At 51.2% G+C, this 17399-nt stretch overlaps 1 protein-coding gene across 1 annotated transcript in view; it reads right to left on the bottom strand.

Annotated features, from left to right (window-relative positions):
* Positions 1 to 10645, bottom strand: part of LOC147119575 (uncharacterized) — a 116363-nt gene extending 105718 nt beyond the window's left edge. The window contains exons 1-2 of the mRNA XM_085985127.1: positions 10596 to 10645; positions 7788 to 9127 (exon numbers count right to left, since the gene is read on the bottom strand). Of these exons, the coding sequence (XP_085841253.1) occupies positions 7788 to 8794 (1007 nt within the window). The 5' untranslated portion in view covers positions 8795 to 9127; positions 10596 to 10645. The remainder of the gene's footprint in view (positions 1 to 7787; positions 9128 to 10595) is intronic.
* Between the last annotated feature and the right edge of the window lie 6754 nt (positions 10646 to 17399).

Genomic DNA, 17399 nt, shown 5'->3' with positions numbered 1-17399 from the left:
GGCCGTGTAGCCTGATCCTGCTCCTATTTCGTGTGTCTAATTCTGTTAGATTCAGGAGATGGTTCTGTGATAGTAGATTGGCGGTTTGGATCAGATCAGCCATGATCTTATTGAATACTCGAGGGGCCGATTGGCCTGCTCCTATTTCTTATGTTCTTATGTTTTTGTCCCGGATTACTGTTTCTAAAAGCTTCCCACTACCGAGGTTAAACTGACTGGCCTGTAGTTGCTGGGTTTATCCTTACACCCTTTTTTGAACAAGGGTGTAATATTTGCAATTCTCCAGTCCTCTGGCACCACCCCCGTATCTAAGGAGGATTGGCAGATTATAACGAACCTCCGCAATTTCCACCTTTACTTCCCTCAACATCCTTGGATACATCCCAACCGGTCCTGGGGCCCTTCTGTTACAATTCTTCCCTGCGCCTTCAGGAGAGATGGTGAGAAAGCCCCTGTGTGCAGGGTGAGAGTAAAATCAAGGAGTCAATGATTGTCTCTCCTGGTCACCGGGACCCTGAAGCCCCGCCCACTCTCATGGTAGCGCATGCGCTCTATTGGTCAGTGAATCAAGATGGCGGCGCACAAACCCTCAACTTTCCTTTACAAAGATGGCTGTCGTTAGCCTGGGCCTGTTAGCGGGAAAAAGCCGCGGAGCTGCAAACGCGGAACCTGTAGGTGCTCAGTCGGGGCTTGCGGCCTACACCAGGTGCTTATAAAACTCACCCGCCGGGTGCTTTACCTCCCTGCGCCCCGCTGATTCGTAATCGGCGCAAAATCGCGTCTCCCGCCTCTGTCCGCTCCCAGCACTCGCAGGGCCCTAATCACAGTGACACTGCGCATGCTCCAAATACAGGCGGGCACTGCGGCTGCGCGCTGGGCTCCTCCAGTGTGCACAGGGCACATTCTCCCCTTCATTCTGGGGAGCAGCCCCGCCATTGAAAGCCCCAATTAGTGAATGGAGAATGAGTTTCTATGATCCCATTGAGAGAAAATTCATCAATAATTCACACAGAAACCACAGTGCACGGGCACTCTGCCATGGTTCAGTCCTGAATGTGATTAATAACAGAATCTAAACCCCTGCAGTCACATGTGAACTCACTGGAGTCTCAGCAGGTGGGGTGTTTCTTCCCACACACAGGATATTGAAACAGCCTCTCTCCAGTATCAATGCCCTGATCGTGCATCAGCTGCTTTGAACTTTGAAAAGCTTTTCTCACTTTCAGAGTATTTACAGCAACTGTTCTCGATGTGGACACTCTGGAGTGTCAACAGTTCGAACAACGGAGTGAATCCCTTCCCACACGTGAAGTACCTAAACCGTCTCTCTCGGGTGTGACTGTGCTGGTGTGTCAGTAAATGGGATGATCGGTTAAATCCCTCTCCAGCAAAGAGTTGGAATAAACGGGTCGTTTTCCGAGTGGCAGGCAGTGACTAGTGGGGTACCGCAAGGATCGGTCCTAGGACCCCAGCTGTTCACAATATATATTAATGATCTGGACGAGGGAATTCGATGTAATATCTCCAAATTTGCAGACGACACAAAGCTGGGCGGGAGGGTAAGCTGCGAGGAGGATGTTGGGAAACTCTAGTACGATTTGGACAGGTTGGGTGACTGGGCAGAAACATGGCAAATGCACTATAATGTGGATAAATGTGAGGTTATCCACTTTGGTGGCAAAAACAGGAAGGCAGATTATTATTTGAATGGCAATAGATTGGGAGAAGGGGAAGTGCAACGAGACCTGGGTGTCCTTGTGCACCAGTCGCTGAAGGTAAGCATGCAGGTGCAGCAGGCGGTTAAGAAGGCAAATGGTATGTTGGCCTTTGTAGCAAGAGGGTTCGAGTACAGGAACAAGGATGTCTTGCTACAGTTGTACAGGGCCTTGGTGAGACTGCACCTTGAGTATTGTGTGCAGTTTTGGTCACCTTACCTGAGGAAGGACGTTCTTGCCATGGAGGGAGTGCAGCGAAGATTCACCAGGCTGATACCTGGGATGGCAGGAATGACGTATGAGGAGAGATTGTGTCGATTGGGCTTATACTCACTGGAGTTTAGCAGATTGAGAGGGGATCTCATCGAAACCTATAAAATTCTGTCAGGTCTGGACAGACTAGATGCAGGAAGGATGTTTCTGATGGCCGGGGAGTCCAGAACCAGGGGTCATAGTATAAGGATAAGGGGTAAGCCATTTAGGACTGATATGAGGAGGAATTTCTTCAACCAGAGAGTGGTGAACCTGTGGAATTCTCTGCCACAGAGGGCGGTGGAGGCTAGTTCATTAAATATATTCAAGAAAGAGTTGGATATATTTCTTGAGGCTAAAGGGATCAAGGGATATGGGGAAAAGGCAGGGACAGGGTACTGAATTTGGATGATCAGCCATGATCTCATTAAATGGCGGAGCAGGCTCAAAGGGCCGAATGGCCTACTCCTGCTCCTATCTTCTATGTTTCTATGTTTACAGAGCAGTGAATGGATTCTCTCCATTGCGAACAGGCGAGTGCGTCAGTTGGTGAGTTGAGCGAGTGAATCTCTTTCTGCACTCAGCTGCTGAACGGTCTCTCACGGTGTGACCGTATCCATGCGTTCCCACCACAGACGGGCATTATCTCATTGCTGTCTGTGGGATCCAGTTGTGTGCAATTTGGTTACCGTGTTTCCTACTTACAACGGAGACTACACTTCAAAAAGTACATCATTGGCTCTAAAGCGCTTTGGGACGTCCTGATGCCGTGAAAGACGCTGTATAAATATAAGTTATTTCTAAATGTCAACATTTCAAAATGCAAATGTTAAAAGCTCAGACATTACTGTGATTGTAGGACTCTCCTCTGCTCACTGTCTTAACTTATTTAGTTTCAATGGGTTAAAGCTTCTGCTAATTGGACATCCAGTGGAACACCAGCCTGTTCACAGAACTTCCATTGATTTCAGCAGCAGAACTTTCAGAACTGAATTATTAATTTTAATATTTTTCCCTTTGCTATAAATCACATCTGTTCTAATTGAACAAACTGAAACCGATGTCACTGCTCGAGATTGTCCATTCATTCTATACCAACTGTCAATATTCCTAAAATAAACCCTTGTGAGTTGAAACTAGTCAATTATTACTGGATCTGCTTTTGCTGCCATGAATACTTCATGGAAACCAGTGAGGCGTTTATGTAGATAAACACAGAAATAGGAGTCCCAGATTAGAGTATTGAGTGACAGAAACACAATAATAGTGTCCCCACCACCACAGCACAGAAATAAAGAGAGTACCCGTGCTGTACCTGCCCTGGGAGTGTTTGATGGGACAGTGTAGAGGAGCTTTACTCTGTATCTAACCTGTGCAGTACCTGCCCTGGGAGTGTTTGATGGGACACTGTAGAGGGAGCTTTACTCTGTATCTAACCTGTGCTGTACCTGCCCTGGGGGTGTTTGATGGGACAGTGTAGAGGGAGCTTTACTCTGTATCTAACCCATGCTGTACCTGCCCTGGGAGTGTTTGATGGGACAGTGTAGAGGGAGCTTTACTCTCTATCTAACCCATGCTGTACCTGCCCTGGGAGTGTTTGATGGGACAGTGTAGAGGGAGCTTTACTCTGTATCTAACCCGTGCTGTACCTGCCCTGGGAGTGTTTGATGGGACAGTGTAGAGGGAGCTTTACTCTGTATCTAACCCATGCTGTACCTGTCCTGGGAGTGTTTGATGGGACATTGTAGAGGGAGCTTTACTCTGTATCTAACCCGAGATGTACCTGCCCTGGGAGTGTTTAATGAGGTAATAGTCAAGAAATAGAAGATTGTGGAAACAGAAATAGTGCAAATTTCACTGGAGAGTAACCTGTGTTTCATTCCTTTCCAAACAAGGGAAATAATAAGTCGGAGAATTACAGGTTTATTAAACTCACGTCAGGTGTAGGTACAGTTTCATTTTTACCATCACTTGCACCAATCACCACACACTGGAGGTTTATATCAGGAGCTTCTGTGTGATGGTGAGGTGATCACTGGACAATAAAGTGCAGAGACTGGTGGGCGGCTGCTCATTATCCTCGGTGTGATTTAATCCCCTTTCCCACTGAATACTGCGGACAGACAGGCTCACCTTGGGAACGGAATGGTCATTGTGACATCACTTTCTAAACAACAGCCCACAAGACAATGGGTTATCAATAAATGTTAAATCAGTGGGTCCCGCCAAAGCTCAACAGAAAATACTGCAGCAAAAATAATGCTTAACATTCACAAACTGGGAGCAATTGGCACAGCGCAACAAAAGTGTGAATGATTAAACTTTAACACACAGAGTTTGCCACTAATTAGTGCAAAGTGCAGGACACTATTGCTCACCTTAAATCCTCTCCCTCAATCCCAGCTCATCTCTGGGGGATTGTTACAAGACTAGACCTATGCTTCAAACCAGAAAATGATTGCATCCTCCCACCTACTCAAATACATATCTTTATTTACATGATCTATCTATCTGTCTGTCTGTCTATCTATCTATCTATCTATCTATCTATCTATCTATCTAACAGAGACAGGGTCTAGTGTAATATAAACAGAGACAGGGTCTAGTGTAATATAAACAGAGACAGAGCATAGTGTGATATAAACTGAGTCAGAGTCTAGTGTAATATAAACAGAGACAGGATCTAGTGTAATATAAACAGAGACAGGGTCGAGTGTAATATAAACAGAGACAGGGCATAGTGTAATATAAACAGAGACAAGGTCTAGTGTAATATAAACAGAGACAGGGTCGAGTGTAATATAAACAGAGACAGGATCTAGTGTAATATAAACAGAGGCAGGGTCTAGTGTAATATAAACAGAGACAAGGTCTAGTGTAATATAAACAGAGACAAGGTCTAGTGTAATATAAACAGAGACAGGATCTAGTGTAATATAAACAGAGACAGGGTCTAGTGTAATATAAACAGAGACAGGGTCTAGTGTAATATAAACAGAGGCAGGGTCTAGTGTAATATAAACAGAGACAAGGTCTAGTGTAATATAAACAGAGACAAGGTCGAGTGTAATATAAACAGAGACAGGGTCGAGTGTAATATAAACAGAGACAGGGTCTAGTGTAATATAAACAGAGACAGGGTCTACTTTAATATAAAGAGAGACAGGGTCTAGTGTAATATAAACAGAGACAAGGTCTAGTGTAATATAAACAGAGACAGGGTCTAGTGTAATATAAACAGAGACAGGGTCTAGTGTAATATAAACAGAGACAGGGTCTAGTGTAATATAAACAGAGACAGGATCTTGTGTAATATAAACAGAGACAGGGTCTAGTGTAATATAAACAGAGACAGGGTCTAGTGTAATATAAACAGAGACAGGGTCTAGTGTAATATAAACAGAGACAGGGTCTAGTGTAATATAAACAGAGACAGGGTCCAGTGTAATATAAACAGAGACAGGGTCCAGTGTAATATAAACAGAGACAGGGTCTAGTATAATATAAACAGAGACAGGGTCTAGTGTAATATAAACAGAGACAGGGTCTAGCGTAATATAAACAGAGACAGGGTCTAGTGTAATATAAACAGAGACAGAGACTAGTGTAATATAAACAGAGACAGGGTCTAGTGTAATATAAACAGGGACAGGGTCTAGTGTAATATAAACAGAGACAGGGTCTAATGTAATATAAACAGAGACAGAGACTAGTGTAATATAAACAGAGACAGGGTCTAGTGTAATATAAACAGAGACAGGGTCTAGTGTAATATAAACAGAGACAGGGTCTAGTGTAATATAAACAGAGACAGGGTCTAGTGTAATATAAACAGAGACAAGGTCTAGTGTAATATAAACAGAGACAGGGTCTAGTTTAATATAAAGAGAGACAGGGTCTAGTGTAATATAAACAGAGACAGGGTCTAGTGTAATATAAACAGTGACAGGGTCTAGTGTAATATAAACAGTGACAGGGTCTAGTGTAATATAAACAGAGACAGGATCTTGTGTAATATAAACAGAGACAGGGTCCAGTGTAATATAAACAGAGGCAGGGTCTAGAGTAATATAAACAGAGGCAGGGTCTAGAGTAATATAAACAGAGACAGGGGAGAAGGGAGGAAAGAAAAATGGGAAGGAGAGATTAAATGACAAAAGGTACGATTGTACAAGGCAAAATGAGATGGTAATGGGACAAATAAAGAAACAATAGATGGGTCTAGAAGAGGTGTAAATGGGAATGGCAGAAACATCAACAGCTGCCATCTGAAAAAATAGGGGCAGGGGTTATGGTGCTGTTCCATGAGCTTACACTGAGCTTTGTTGGAACAGTGGAGGAGGCCAAAGACAGAGAGGTCTGATTGGGAGTGGGGCGGAGACTTAAAGTGACAAGCGACCCGAAGCTCAGGGTCACGCTTACGGACTGAACGGAGGTGTTCCGCAAAGCGGTCACCCAATCTGTGTTTGGTCACCCCAATGTAGAGGAGACCGCATCGTGAGCAGCAAATACAGTATACTAAATTGCAAGAAGTAAAAGTAAATCACTGTTTCACCTGGAAGGGGTGTTTGGGGCCCTGGACAGTGGGAAGGGAGGAGGTAAAAGGGAAGGCGCTTGCATGGAAAGGTGCCGTGGGAAGGGAATGGGGTGCTGGGGATGATTGAGCAGTGGACCAGGAGTGGACCCAGGTGTCACGAAGAGAGCAGTCCCTTCGGAATGCTGAAAGGGGAGGGGAGGGGAAGATGTGTTTGGTGGTGGGATCACGCTGAAGGTGGCGGAAATGGCGGAGGATGATCCGTTGATTGTGGAGGCTGGTGGGGTAAAAGGTGAGGACAAGGAGAATCCTATTGTGGTTCTGGGAGGGAGGGGAAGGGGTGAGAGTAGTGCGGGTGATGGAACGTACACGGTCGAGGACTCCTTTTTCACCCCTACTCTCCAACCCCCTCACCCCAACTCCTCTTTCACCCCAACTCCTCTCTCACCCCTACTCTCCAACCCCCTTACCCCAACTCCTCTTTCACCCCTACTTTCCAACCCCTCACCCCAACTCCTTTCACCCCTACTCTCCAACCCCCCTTACCCCAACCCCTTTCACCCCTACTCTCCAAACCTATCACCCCATCTCCTTTTTCACCCCTACTCTCCAACCCCCTCACCCCAACTCCTTTCACCCCTACTCTCCAACCCCCCTCACCCCAACTCCTCTTTCACCCCAACTCCTCTCTCACCCCTGCTCTCCAACCCCCTTACCCCAACTCCTCTTTCACCCCAACTCCTCTTTCACCCCTACTCTCCAACCCCCCTTACCCCAACCCCTTTCACCCCCTACTCTCCAACCCCTCACCCCAACTCCTCTTTCACCCCTACACGCCAACCCCTCACCCCAACCCCTTTCACCCCTACTCTCCAACTCCTCTTTCACCCCTACTCTCCAACCCCCCTTACCCCAACCCCTTTCACCCCTACTCTCCAAACCCATCACCCCAACCCCTTTCACCCCTACTCTCCAACCCCTCACCCCAACTCCTTTCATCCCTACTCTCCAACCCCCTCTCTAAGGTATGAGAACTGAAAAAAATCTAGTTACGAAGGAGAAAAGGCCCAAAAATGGGGCAGTGCTAATGGGACATCAATTAATCTCCTCTTATCATCAGATATCGACACACTGTGTTATTTGAAATATCAAAATATCAATAACCCCTATAACTGGGCTGGCGTTTAACATCAGCAGAAACAATCTCCAACTGTCAGAATGAACACGATTCAGTCGGGATCTGATTAACAGCAGCAATAACAGCAGAATCCAACCCCTGCAGTCACTTGTGAACTCGCTGGTGTCTCAGCAGATTGGATGACTGAATGAATCCCTTCCCACACACGGAGCAGGTGAACGGCTTCTCCCCAGTGTGAACTCGCTGGTGTGTCAGCAGGTTGAATGAACAAGTGAATCCCTTCCCACACTCAGAGCAGGTGAACGGCCTCTCCCCGGTGTGAACTCGCTGGTGTGTCAGCAGGTTGAATGAACGAGTGAATCCCTTCCCACACTCAGAGCAGGTGAACGGCTTTTCCCCAGTGTGAACTCGCTGGTGTGTCAGCAGGTGGGATGACTGAGTGAATCCCTTCCCACACTCAGAGCAGGTGAACGGCCTCTCCCCAGTGTGAACACGCTGGTGTGTGAGCAGGTTGGTTGACTGAGTGAATCCCTTCCCACACTCTGAGCAGGTGAACGGACTATCCCCAGAGTGAACTCGCTGGTGACTTACAAGGTAGGATGAAAGAGCGAATCCCTTCCCACACACAGAGCAGGTGAACGGCCTCTCTCCGGTGTGAACGCGATGGTGTTTCAGCAGGTTGGATGTCCGAGTAAAATCCTTCCCACACACGGAGCAGGCGAATGGCCTCTCCCCAGTGTGAACTTGCTGATGTGTCAGCAGGCTGGATGACTGAGTGAATCCTTTCCCACACACGGAGCAGGTGAACAGTCTATCCCCAGTGTGTATTTGCTGGTGAGTTAGAAGGTGAGATGACCGAGTGAATCCCTTCCCACACATGGAGCAGGTGAACGGTCTCTCTCCAGTGTGAACTCGCTGGTGTGTCAGCAGGCTGGATGACTGAGTGAATCCCTTCCCACACACAGAGCAGGTGAACGGCCTCTCCCCAGTGTGAACTCGCTGGTGTGTGAGCAGGGTGGATGACTGACTGAATCCCTTCCCACATTGAGAGCAAGTGAACGGTTTCTCCCCAGTGTGACTGCGCCGATGGGTTTCCAGCTGGGACGGGGAAATGAATCCCTTCCCACAGTCCCCACATTTACACGGTTTCTCCATGGTGCAGGTGTCCTTGTGTCACTCGAAGTTGGACGATCGGTTGAAGCCTCGTCACACACAGAACTCGTGTACGGTTTCTCCCCGCTGTGAATGGTGCGATGTTTTTTCAGGCTGTGTAGCTGGTTAAAGCTCTTTCCACAGGCAGTGCACTGGAACACTCTCACTCAGGTGTGTGTCTTGGTGCTTTTCCAGTCACACTGACGTTTGAAATCTTTTCCCACAGACAGAAAAGAAAAACATTTATCCTTCCATATTCAGGTCCTGATGAATCGAGTGACTCTGTCAGATCTTGATGTGATGTTTGGTTTTAGTTTCCCCTCCCCTTCTAATACCCTGTAAATAGAGTTTACAAAACTCATCACTGTAAGTACAGGTAGAAATTCAGAACAGACAATTCTAGTTTCCTCTCGTTCCCCCAAAGCTCTAAACCCCATCCTGGCATGGACAGGATGGGCTGAATGGCCTCCTTCTGTGCTGTAAATTTCTATGATTCTATGATCCCACACATTGTCCCACCTCCCTGTGCAGAAATCCATTCCCATTGCATGTCTTAAACTAGTATTCCCTCCGCTCCCAGTTTTCTCCCCCCAACTCTGGCTGGGTTCAGTTCTACACTCACTGGTTCCCCTCCCTCTCCTCCCCTGAAGGTGCTGACTCTGGCTGGGTTCATTCTACACTCACTGGTTCCCCTCCTTCTCCTCCCCTGAAGGTGCTGACTCTGGCTGGGTTCAGTTCTACACCCCGCCACACCCTGGTCCACTCCTCTAACACCCCCAACAACCCTTCCCCATTGCCTGGCACCTTCACGTGCAAGTGCAGAAGATGCAACACATGCCCTTTTACCTCCTCCCTTCCCACTGTCCTGGGTCCCAAACACTCCTTCCAGGTGAAACAGCGATTTACTTGTACTTCTTGCAATCTAGTATACTGTATTCGCTGCTCACGATGTGGTCTCCTCTCCATTGGGGAGACTAAACGCAGATTGGATGACTGCTTTGCGGAACACCTCCGTTCAATCTGTAAGGGTGACCCGGAGCTTCCGGTAGCCTGTCACTTTAATTCTCCGCTCCACTCCCACTCAGACCTCACCATCCTCGTCCTCTTACATTGTTCCACGGAAGCTCAGCGTAAGCTCGAGGAACAGCACCTCATCTTTCGATTAGGCACTTTACAGCCTTCTGAACTCAACATCGAGTTCCACAATTTCAGATCATAACCTCGGCCCCTATCATTTTTTTTCTCTCTCTCTCACATGGCAGCAGTCGGATCATTCTGCCATTGCCATTTACACTTCATCTAGTCATCTTAACTTGACCCATTACCATTTCATTTTGCCTTGCACCATTATCCCTTTTGTCTCTTAATCTCGCCTGCCTTCCATCCTATCACAGACCTTCCCATTTGTTCTTTCAGCCGTTAGCTCTGTTTCTCTCTCCACAGATGCTGCCTGACCTGCTGAGTGTTTCCAGCATTTTGTTTTTATTTCAGTTCTACACTCACTGGAACCCGGAAGCCCCGTCCAGTATTGGCGCCTTTACAAAGATGGCCGCGCATGCGCTCTATTGCGCAAATTGAATCAAAATGGCGGCGCAAAAAAAACCTCAGCTTTCCTTTACAATGATGGCGGCCGTTAGCCTGGGCCTGTTACCGGGAAAAAAGCCTCGGAGCTGCAAACGCGGAAACTGTAGGTTCTTTTTCGGGGCTTGCGGCCTACACCAGGTGCTTATGAAGCCCATCCGTCGGGTGCGTTACCTCCCTGCGCCCCGCTGATTCGTAAACTGCGCAAAACCGCGACTCCAACCTTTGTCTGCTTCCAGCTTTCGCACGGCACTGATCACAATGACACTGCGCATGCTCCAAATACAGGGCGGCACTGCGCCTGCGCACTGGGCTCCTCCAGTGTGAAGAGGCCATATTCTCCCCCGCGGGACATGCTGGGGAACAGCCCTGACATTGAAAGCCCCAATTAGAGTCATAGAGTCATAACGGCACAGAAGGAGGCCATTTGTCCCATTGAGTCCGTGCCGGCTCTCTGTAGAGCAATCCAGTCAGTCCCATTCCCCCACTCTATCCCCGTAGTCCTGCAAGTGTATTTCCCTCAAGCGCCTATCCAGTCTCCCCATGAACACATTGAGTGTCCCCGCTTCCACCACTTCCGCCAGCAGCGAATTCAAGGTCCTCACAACTCGCTGCGTAAAAAGGTTTTTCCTCACATCCCCCCTGTATCTCTTGCCCAAAACCTTAAATCTGTGTCCCCTAGTCCTTGTGCCATCAACTAGTGGGAATAGCCTTACCCGGTCTAGCCTATCCAAACCGTCATAATCTTGTACACCTCTATCAAATCACCCCTCAACCTCCTTTGCTCTAATGAAAATAAATCGAGCTTCTCCAACCTGTCATACAAACATAGAAGATAGGAGCAGGAGTAGGCCATTCGCCCCCTTGAGCCTGTTCCACCATTTAATGAGATCATGGCTGATTATCCAAATTCAGTACCCTGTCCCTGCTTTCTCCCCATATCCCTTGATCCCTTTAGCCTTAAGAAATATATCTAACTCCTTCTTGAATATATTTAATGAATTGGCCTCAACTGCCTTGTGTGGTAGAGAATTCCACAGGTTCACCACTTTCTGGGTGAAGAAATTCCTCCTCATCTCAGTCCTAAATGGCTTACCCCTTATCCTTGTAGCTAAGATCCCCAATCCCCAGAACCATTCTGGTCATTCTCCTCTGCACCCTCTCAAGGGCCTTCACATCCTTCCTAAAGTGTGGTGACCAGAACTGGACGCAATACTCCAGTTGTGGCCTAACCAGCGCTTTATAAAGGTTCAGCATAACTTCTCTACTTTTGTACTCAATACCTCTATTTATGAAGCCCAAGATCCCATATGCTTTGTTAACCACTCTCTCAATATGTCCTGCTACCTTCAGGGACCTGTGCACATTAACTCCCAGGTCCCTCTGTCCCTGCACACGCTTTAAAACTGTGCCATTAAGTGTATATTGCCTCTCCCTGTTCCTTCTGCCAAAATGCATCACCTCACACTTCTCTGTATTAAATTCCATCTGCTACTTCTCTGCCCATTCTGCTAGCCTTTCTATGTCCTGTTGCAGTCAATTGGTATCATCCTCACTGTTTGCCACAGCCCCAAGTTTGGTGTCCTCGGCAAATTTAGAAATTCCACTCTGTATTCCAATATCCAGGTCATTTATATATATCAAAAAAAGCAGTGGCTCCAGCACTGACCCTTGGGGAACACCACTGTCTATCATCCTTCAGTCTGAAAAACAGCCATTTACCACAACTTGCTGTTTTCTGTCCTTAAACCAATTCCTTAGCCAAGCTGCCACTGACCCACCTATTCCATGAGCCTCAGTTTTGTTAACCAGCCTTCTATGTGGTACTTTGTCAAACGCCTTCTGAAAATCCATGTAGACAACATCCATTGCATTCCCTTCATCAATTTACTTCATCAAAAAATTCAATTAGATTAGTGAATGGAGAATGATTTTCTGTGATCCGATTGAGAGAAAATTCATCAATAATTCACACAGAAACCCAAGTGCATGGACACTCTGCCATGGTTCAGTCCTGGATGTGATTAATAACAGAATCCAAACCTCTGCAGTCACATGTGAACTCACTGCAGTCTCAGCAGGTGGGGTGAATTTCTTCCCACACACAGGATATTGAAACAGCCTCTCTCCAGTATCAATGCGCTGATCGTGCATCAGCTGCTTTGAACTTTGAAAGCTTTTCTCACAGTCAGAGTAATTACAGCAACTGTTCTCAATGTGGACACTCTGGAGTGTCAACAGTTGGAACAACGGAGTGAATCCCTTCCCACACGTGAAGTATCTAAACGGTCTCTCTCGGGTGTGACTGTGCTGGTGTGTCAGTAAATGGGATGATCGATTTAATCCCTTTCTACATACAGAGCAGTGAATGGATTCTCCCCCTTACAAACATGTTCATGTGCTAATAGATGAGATACGGTGGCATAGTGGTTAGCACTGTTGCCTCACAGCACCAGGGACCCGGGTTCGAATCCGGCCTCGGGTGACTGTGTGGAGTTTGCACATTCTCCCCGTGTTTGCGTGGGTTTCCTCCGGGTACTCCGGTTTCCTCCCACAGTCCAAAGATGTGCGGGTTAGGATGATTGGCTATGATAAATTGACCCTTAGTGTTAGGGGGATTAAATACGTGGGGTTGGGGATAGGGTGGGATATGTGTTGGTGTAGGGGTTACGGGGATCGGGTGGGATATGTGTCGGTGCAGGCTCGATGGGCCGAAATGGCCTCTATCTGCACTGTGGGGTTTCTGTGATCTGTGATAAGCGAGTGACTCTCTTTCCACACTCAGCTGGTGAACAGACTCTCCCCGGTGTGACTGTATCCATGAGTTTCCACCTCAGACGGGCAACTGAATCCGTTCCCACATTCCCCACATTTACACTGTTGATTCAGGTGGGCGCACGAGTCTCACAGGCTAGACGATTGGTTGAAGGTGAATCCACACACAGAACACGTATCCTGTTTCTCCCCGCTGTGATTGGTGTTTTTTTCCTTCTATATCCAAAGGCCGATGATATTCAGGTCCTGATGAATCCACTGAATCTGTTAGATCTTGATGCGATGTTTGGTTTGAGTTTCCTTCTGCAGATCCTCCCCTTCTAATACCCTCAAATGGAGTTTACAACATTCAAAAATTCAGAACAGACAATTCTAGTTTCTATAGAACATTCTTTTCCCTTCTGTCACTCCTGAACTGTAAATCCCCCATTCTACACACTCTCCCTCCATCCTTACTGTCTAAAAGCAACATTCATTACACTGTCTGGGATGTTGTTTATCCCCTTCTCTCCAGGTGCTGAATTTGGCTGGGTGCAATCCAACAGACTTTAGTTAACCTCTTCTTCTTCTTCTTAGGCAATCCCTCGGAACCGAGGATGACTTGCTTCCACACTAACAATGAGTTCTCAGGTGACTGATGAGTCCAATGCGGGACCTACAGTCTCTGTCACAGGTGGGGCAGGCGGTGGTTGAAGGGGCAGGTGGGTGGGGTGCTTGGGTTGACGTGGGGTGCTTGGGTTGACATGCGCTCCTTGCGCTGTCTGCGCTTGGCTTCCGCTTGCTCCCGGCGAAGAGACTCGAGGTGTTCGGCGCCTTCCCGGATGCTTCTCCTCCACTTTGTGCGGTCTTGGGCCAGGGATTCCCAGGTGTCGGTGGGGATGTTGCACTTTTTCAAGGAGGCTTTGAGGGTGTTCTTGAAGCGTTTCCTCTGCCCACCTGGGGCTCTCTTGCCGTGCCGGAGTTCCGAGTAGAGCTCTTGTTTTGGGAGTCTCATATCGGGCATGCGGACAATGTGACCCGTTCATCGGAGCTGATCGAGCATGGTCAAAGCTTCGATGCTGGGGATGTTGGCCTCAGTGAGAACACTGACATTGGTGCGGATTTGCAGGGTCTAAACTCTAGTGTCTCACCATCAGCCGACTCAGTGAGTGTCAGCAGTGACAGCTGTCCAATCCTGCCCTCAATGGACATCCACACACTTCCCAGTTGATGTCACTGGATCTCCATCAAGAGCAGGGGCAGTGCCTGATTCTTACTCTTAGTTAGCCCAGTGGTACTGAGGATAATTATAGCCCCTGAACTGCTGCCTTGTCAGAGATCAACTAACAGCCCAGACCAAGGATTGAACTTGGTACCTTCCTAGTCAGTAGTGCAGAGTGTTTTAAAGTGGAAGGGGGAGGGTGAGAAAAGAATATTTAGAAAGAAATATCACTCCACCTTTAAACAAAACCTTCGTTACACTGCAAAATTCTGAAGACTTTCAACATTAAACAAACAAGCCAAATGGATCTTCAAAAATAGTGAGACATTTTAGAAAGGCTCAAGTCACTGAAACAGACAGGTTTACAATAACTGCACAGTACAGAAGGGAGCGACTGTTAATGGGAGCTCTGTTAGTGAAGTCCGCCGACACTCCAAGAGTGTCCCTTTAACAATAAATAGGCAGAGAAAGGTGAGTCCCTGTCCCTTTAAATATCTGGCCCATTCCCCCAGACAGTGGGAGGAGGAACAGCGCGCGGTCTCTTTATATCCTGACCCAGCAGGAACACGCTCTGTGTGGGGGCGGGGCCTGGGGAACCCGCTCTGTGGGGGCGGGGCCTGGGGAAACCGCTGTGCGTGGGGGCAGGGCCTGGGGAACGCACCCTGTGTAGGGGCGGGGCCTGGGGAACCCGCTGTGTGGGGGCGGGGCCTGGCGAACCCGCTCTGTGTGCTGGCTGGGCCTGGGGAACCCGCTCTGTGAGGGGGCGGGGCCTGGGGAACCCGCTCTGTGTGGGGGCGGGGCCTGGGGAACCCGCTCTGTGTGGGGGCGGGGCCTGGGGAACCCCCTCTGTGTGGGGCAGGGCCTGGGGAACCCGCTCTGTGTGGGGGCGGGACCTGGGGAACCCGCTCTGTGTGGGGGTGGGGCCTGGAGAACCCGCTCTGTGTGGGGGCGGGGCCTGGGGAATCTGCCCTGTGTGGGGGCGGGGACTGGGGAACCCGCTCTGTGTGGGGGCGGGGCCTGAGGAAGCAGCTCTGTGTGCAGGCGGGGCCTGGGGAACATGCTCTGTGTGGGGGCGGGGCCTGGGGAACATGCTCTGTGTGGGGGCGGGGCCTGGGGAACCTGCTCTGTGTGGGGGCGGGGCCTGGGGAACCCGGTCTGTGTGGGGGCGGAGTCTGGGGAACCCGCTCCGTGTGGGGGCGGGGCCTGGGGAACCCGCTCTGTGTGAGGGCGGGGCCTGGGGAACCGCCCTGTGTGGTGGCGGGGCCTGGGGAACCCGCTCTGTGGGGGCGTGGCCTGGGGAACCCGCCCTGTGTGGGGGTGGGGCCTGCGGAACATGCTCTGTGTGGGGGCGGGGCCTGGGGAACCCACCCTGTGTGGGGGCGCGGCCTGGAGAACCCGCTCTGTGAGGGGGCGGAGCCTGGGGAATCGCCCTGTGTGGGGGCGGGGCCTGGGGAACCCGCACTGTGTGAGGGCGGGGCCTGGGGAACCCAGTCTCTGTGTGGGGGCGGGGCCTGGGGAAACCGCTCTGTGTGGGGGCGGGGCCGGGGAACCCGCTGTGTGTGGGGGCGGGGCCTGGGGAACCCGCTGTGTGTGGGGGCGGGGCCTGGGGAACCCGCTCTGTGTGGGGGCGGGGCCTGGGGAACCCGCTGTGTGTGGGGGCGGGGCCTGGGGAACCCGCTCTGTGTGGGGGTGGGGCCTGAGGAACCCGCTCTGTGTGGGGCGGTGCCTGGGGAACCCACTCTTTGTGGGGGCGGGGCCTGGGGAACCCGCTGTGTGTGGGGGCGGGGCCTGGGGAACCCGCTCTGTGTGGGGGTGGGGCCTGGGAAACCCGCTCTGTGTGGGGCGTTGCCTGGGGAACCCAGTCTCTGTGTGGGGTAGGGCCTGGGGAACCAGCACTGTGTGAGGGCAGGGCCTGGGGAACCCACTCTGTGTGGGGGCAGGGCCTGGGGAACCCGTTCTGTGTGGGGGCGGGGCCTGGGGAACCCAGTCTCTGTGTGGGGGCGGGGCCTGGGGAACCCGCTCTGTGTGGGGGCGGGGCCTGGGGAACCCGCACTGTGTGAGGGCGGGGCCTGGGGAACCCAGTCTCTGTGTGGGTGCGGGGCCTGGGGAACCCGCTCTGTGTGGGGGCGCGGCCGGGGGAACCCGCTGTGTGTGGGGGCGGGGCCTGGGGAACCCGCTGTGTGTGGGGGCGGGGCCTGGGGAACCCGCTCTGTGTGGGGGCGGGGCCAGGGGAACCCGCTGTGTGTGGGGGCGGGGCCTGGGGAACCCGCTCTGTGTGGGGGTGGGGCACCCGCTCTGTGTGGGGCGGTGCCTGGGGAACCCACTCTGTGTGGGGGCGGGGCCTGGGGAACCCGCTGTGTGTGGGGGCGGGGCCTGGGGAACCCGCTCTGTGTGGGGGTGGGGCCTGGGGAACCCGCTCTGTGTGGGGCGGTGCCTGGGGAACCCAGTCTCTGTGTGGGGTGGGGCCTTGGGAACCAGCACTGTGTGAGGGCGGGGCCTGGGGAACCCACTCTGTGTGGGGGCAGGGCCTGGGGAACCCGTTCTGTGTGGGGGCGGGGCCTGGGGAACCCAGTCTCTGTGTGGGGGCGGGGCCTGGGGAACCCGCTCTGTGTGGGGGCGGGGCCTGGGGAACCCAGTCTCTGTGTGGGGGCGGGGCCTGGGGAACCCGCTCTGTGTGTGGGCGGGGCCTGGGGAACCCGCTCTGTGTGTGGGCGGGGCCTGGGGAAACCATTCTCTGTGTGGGGGCGGGGCCTGGGGAACCCACTCTGTGTGGGGGCGGGGCCTGGGGAACCCGCTGTGTGTGGGGGCGGGGCCTGGGTAACCCGCTCTGTGTGGGGGCGGGGCCTGGGGAATCCGCTCTGTGTGGGGGCGGTGCCTGGGGAACCCACTCTGTGTGGGGGCGGGGCCTGGGGAACCCAGTCTCTGTGTGGGGCGGGGCCTGGGGAACCAGCACTGTGTGAGGGCGGGGCCTGGGGAACCCACTCTGTGTGGGGGCAGGGCCTGGGGAACCCGCTCTGTTTGGGGGCGGGGCCTGGGGAACCCAGTCTCTGT

The sequence above is a fragment of the Somniosus microcephalus genome, chromosome 4 (assembly GCF_052327205.1).
Source record: "Somniosus microcephalus isolate GS21.2 chromosome 4, FLI_Smic_1.0, whole genome shotgun sequence".
In the NCBI taxonomy this organism is placed as follows: Eukaryota; Metazoa; Chordata; class Chondrichthyes; order Squaliformes; family Somniosidae; genus Somniosus; species Somniosus microcephalus.
Note: the sequence above shows the minus strand (reverse complement) of the source record. Positions and strands in the feature narration are given on the sequence as shown.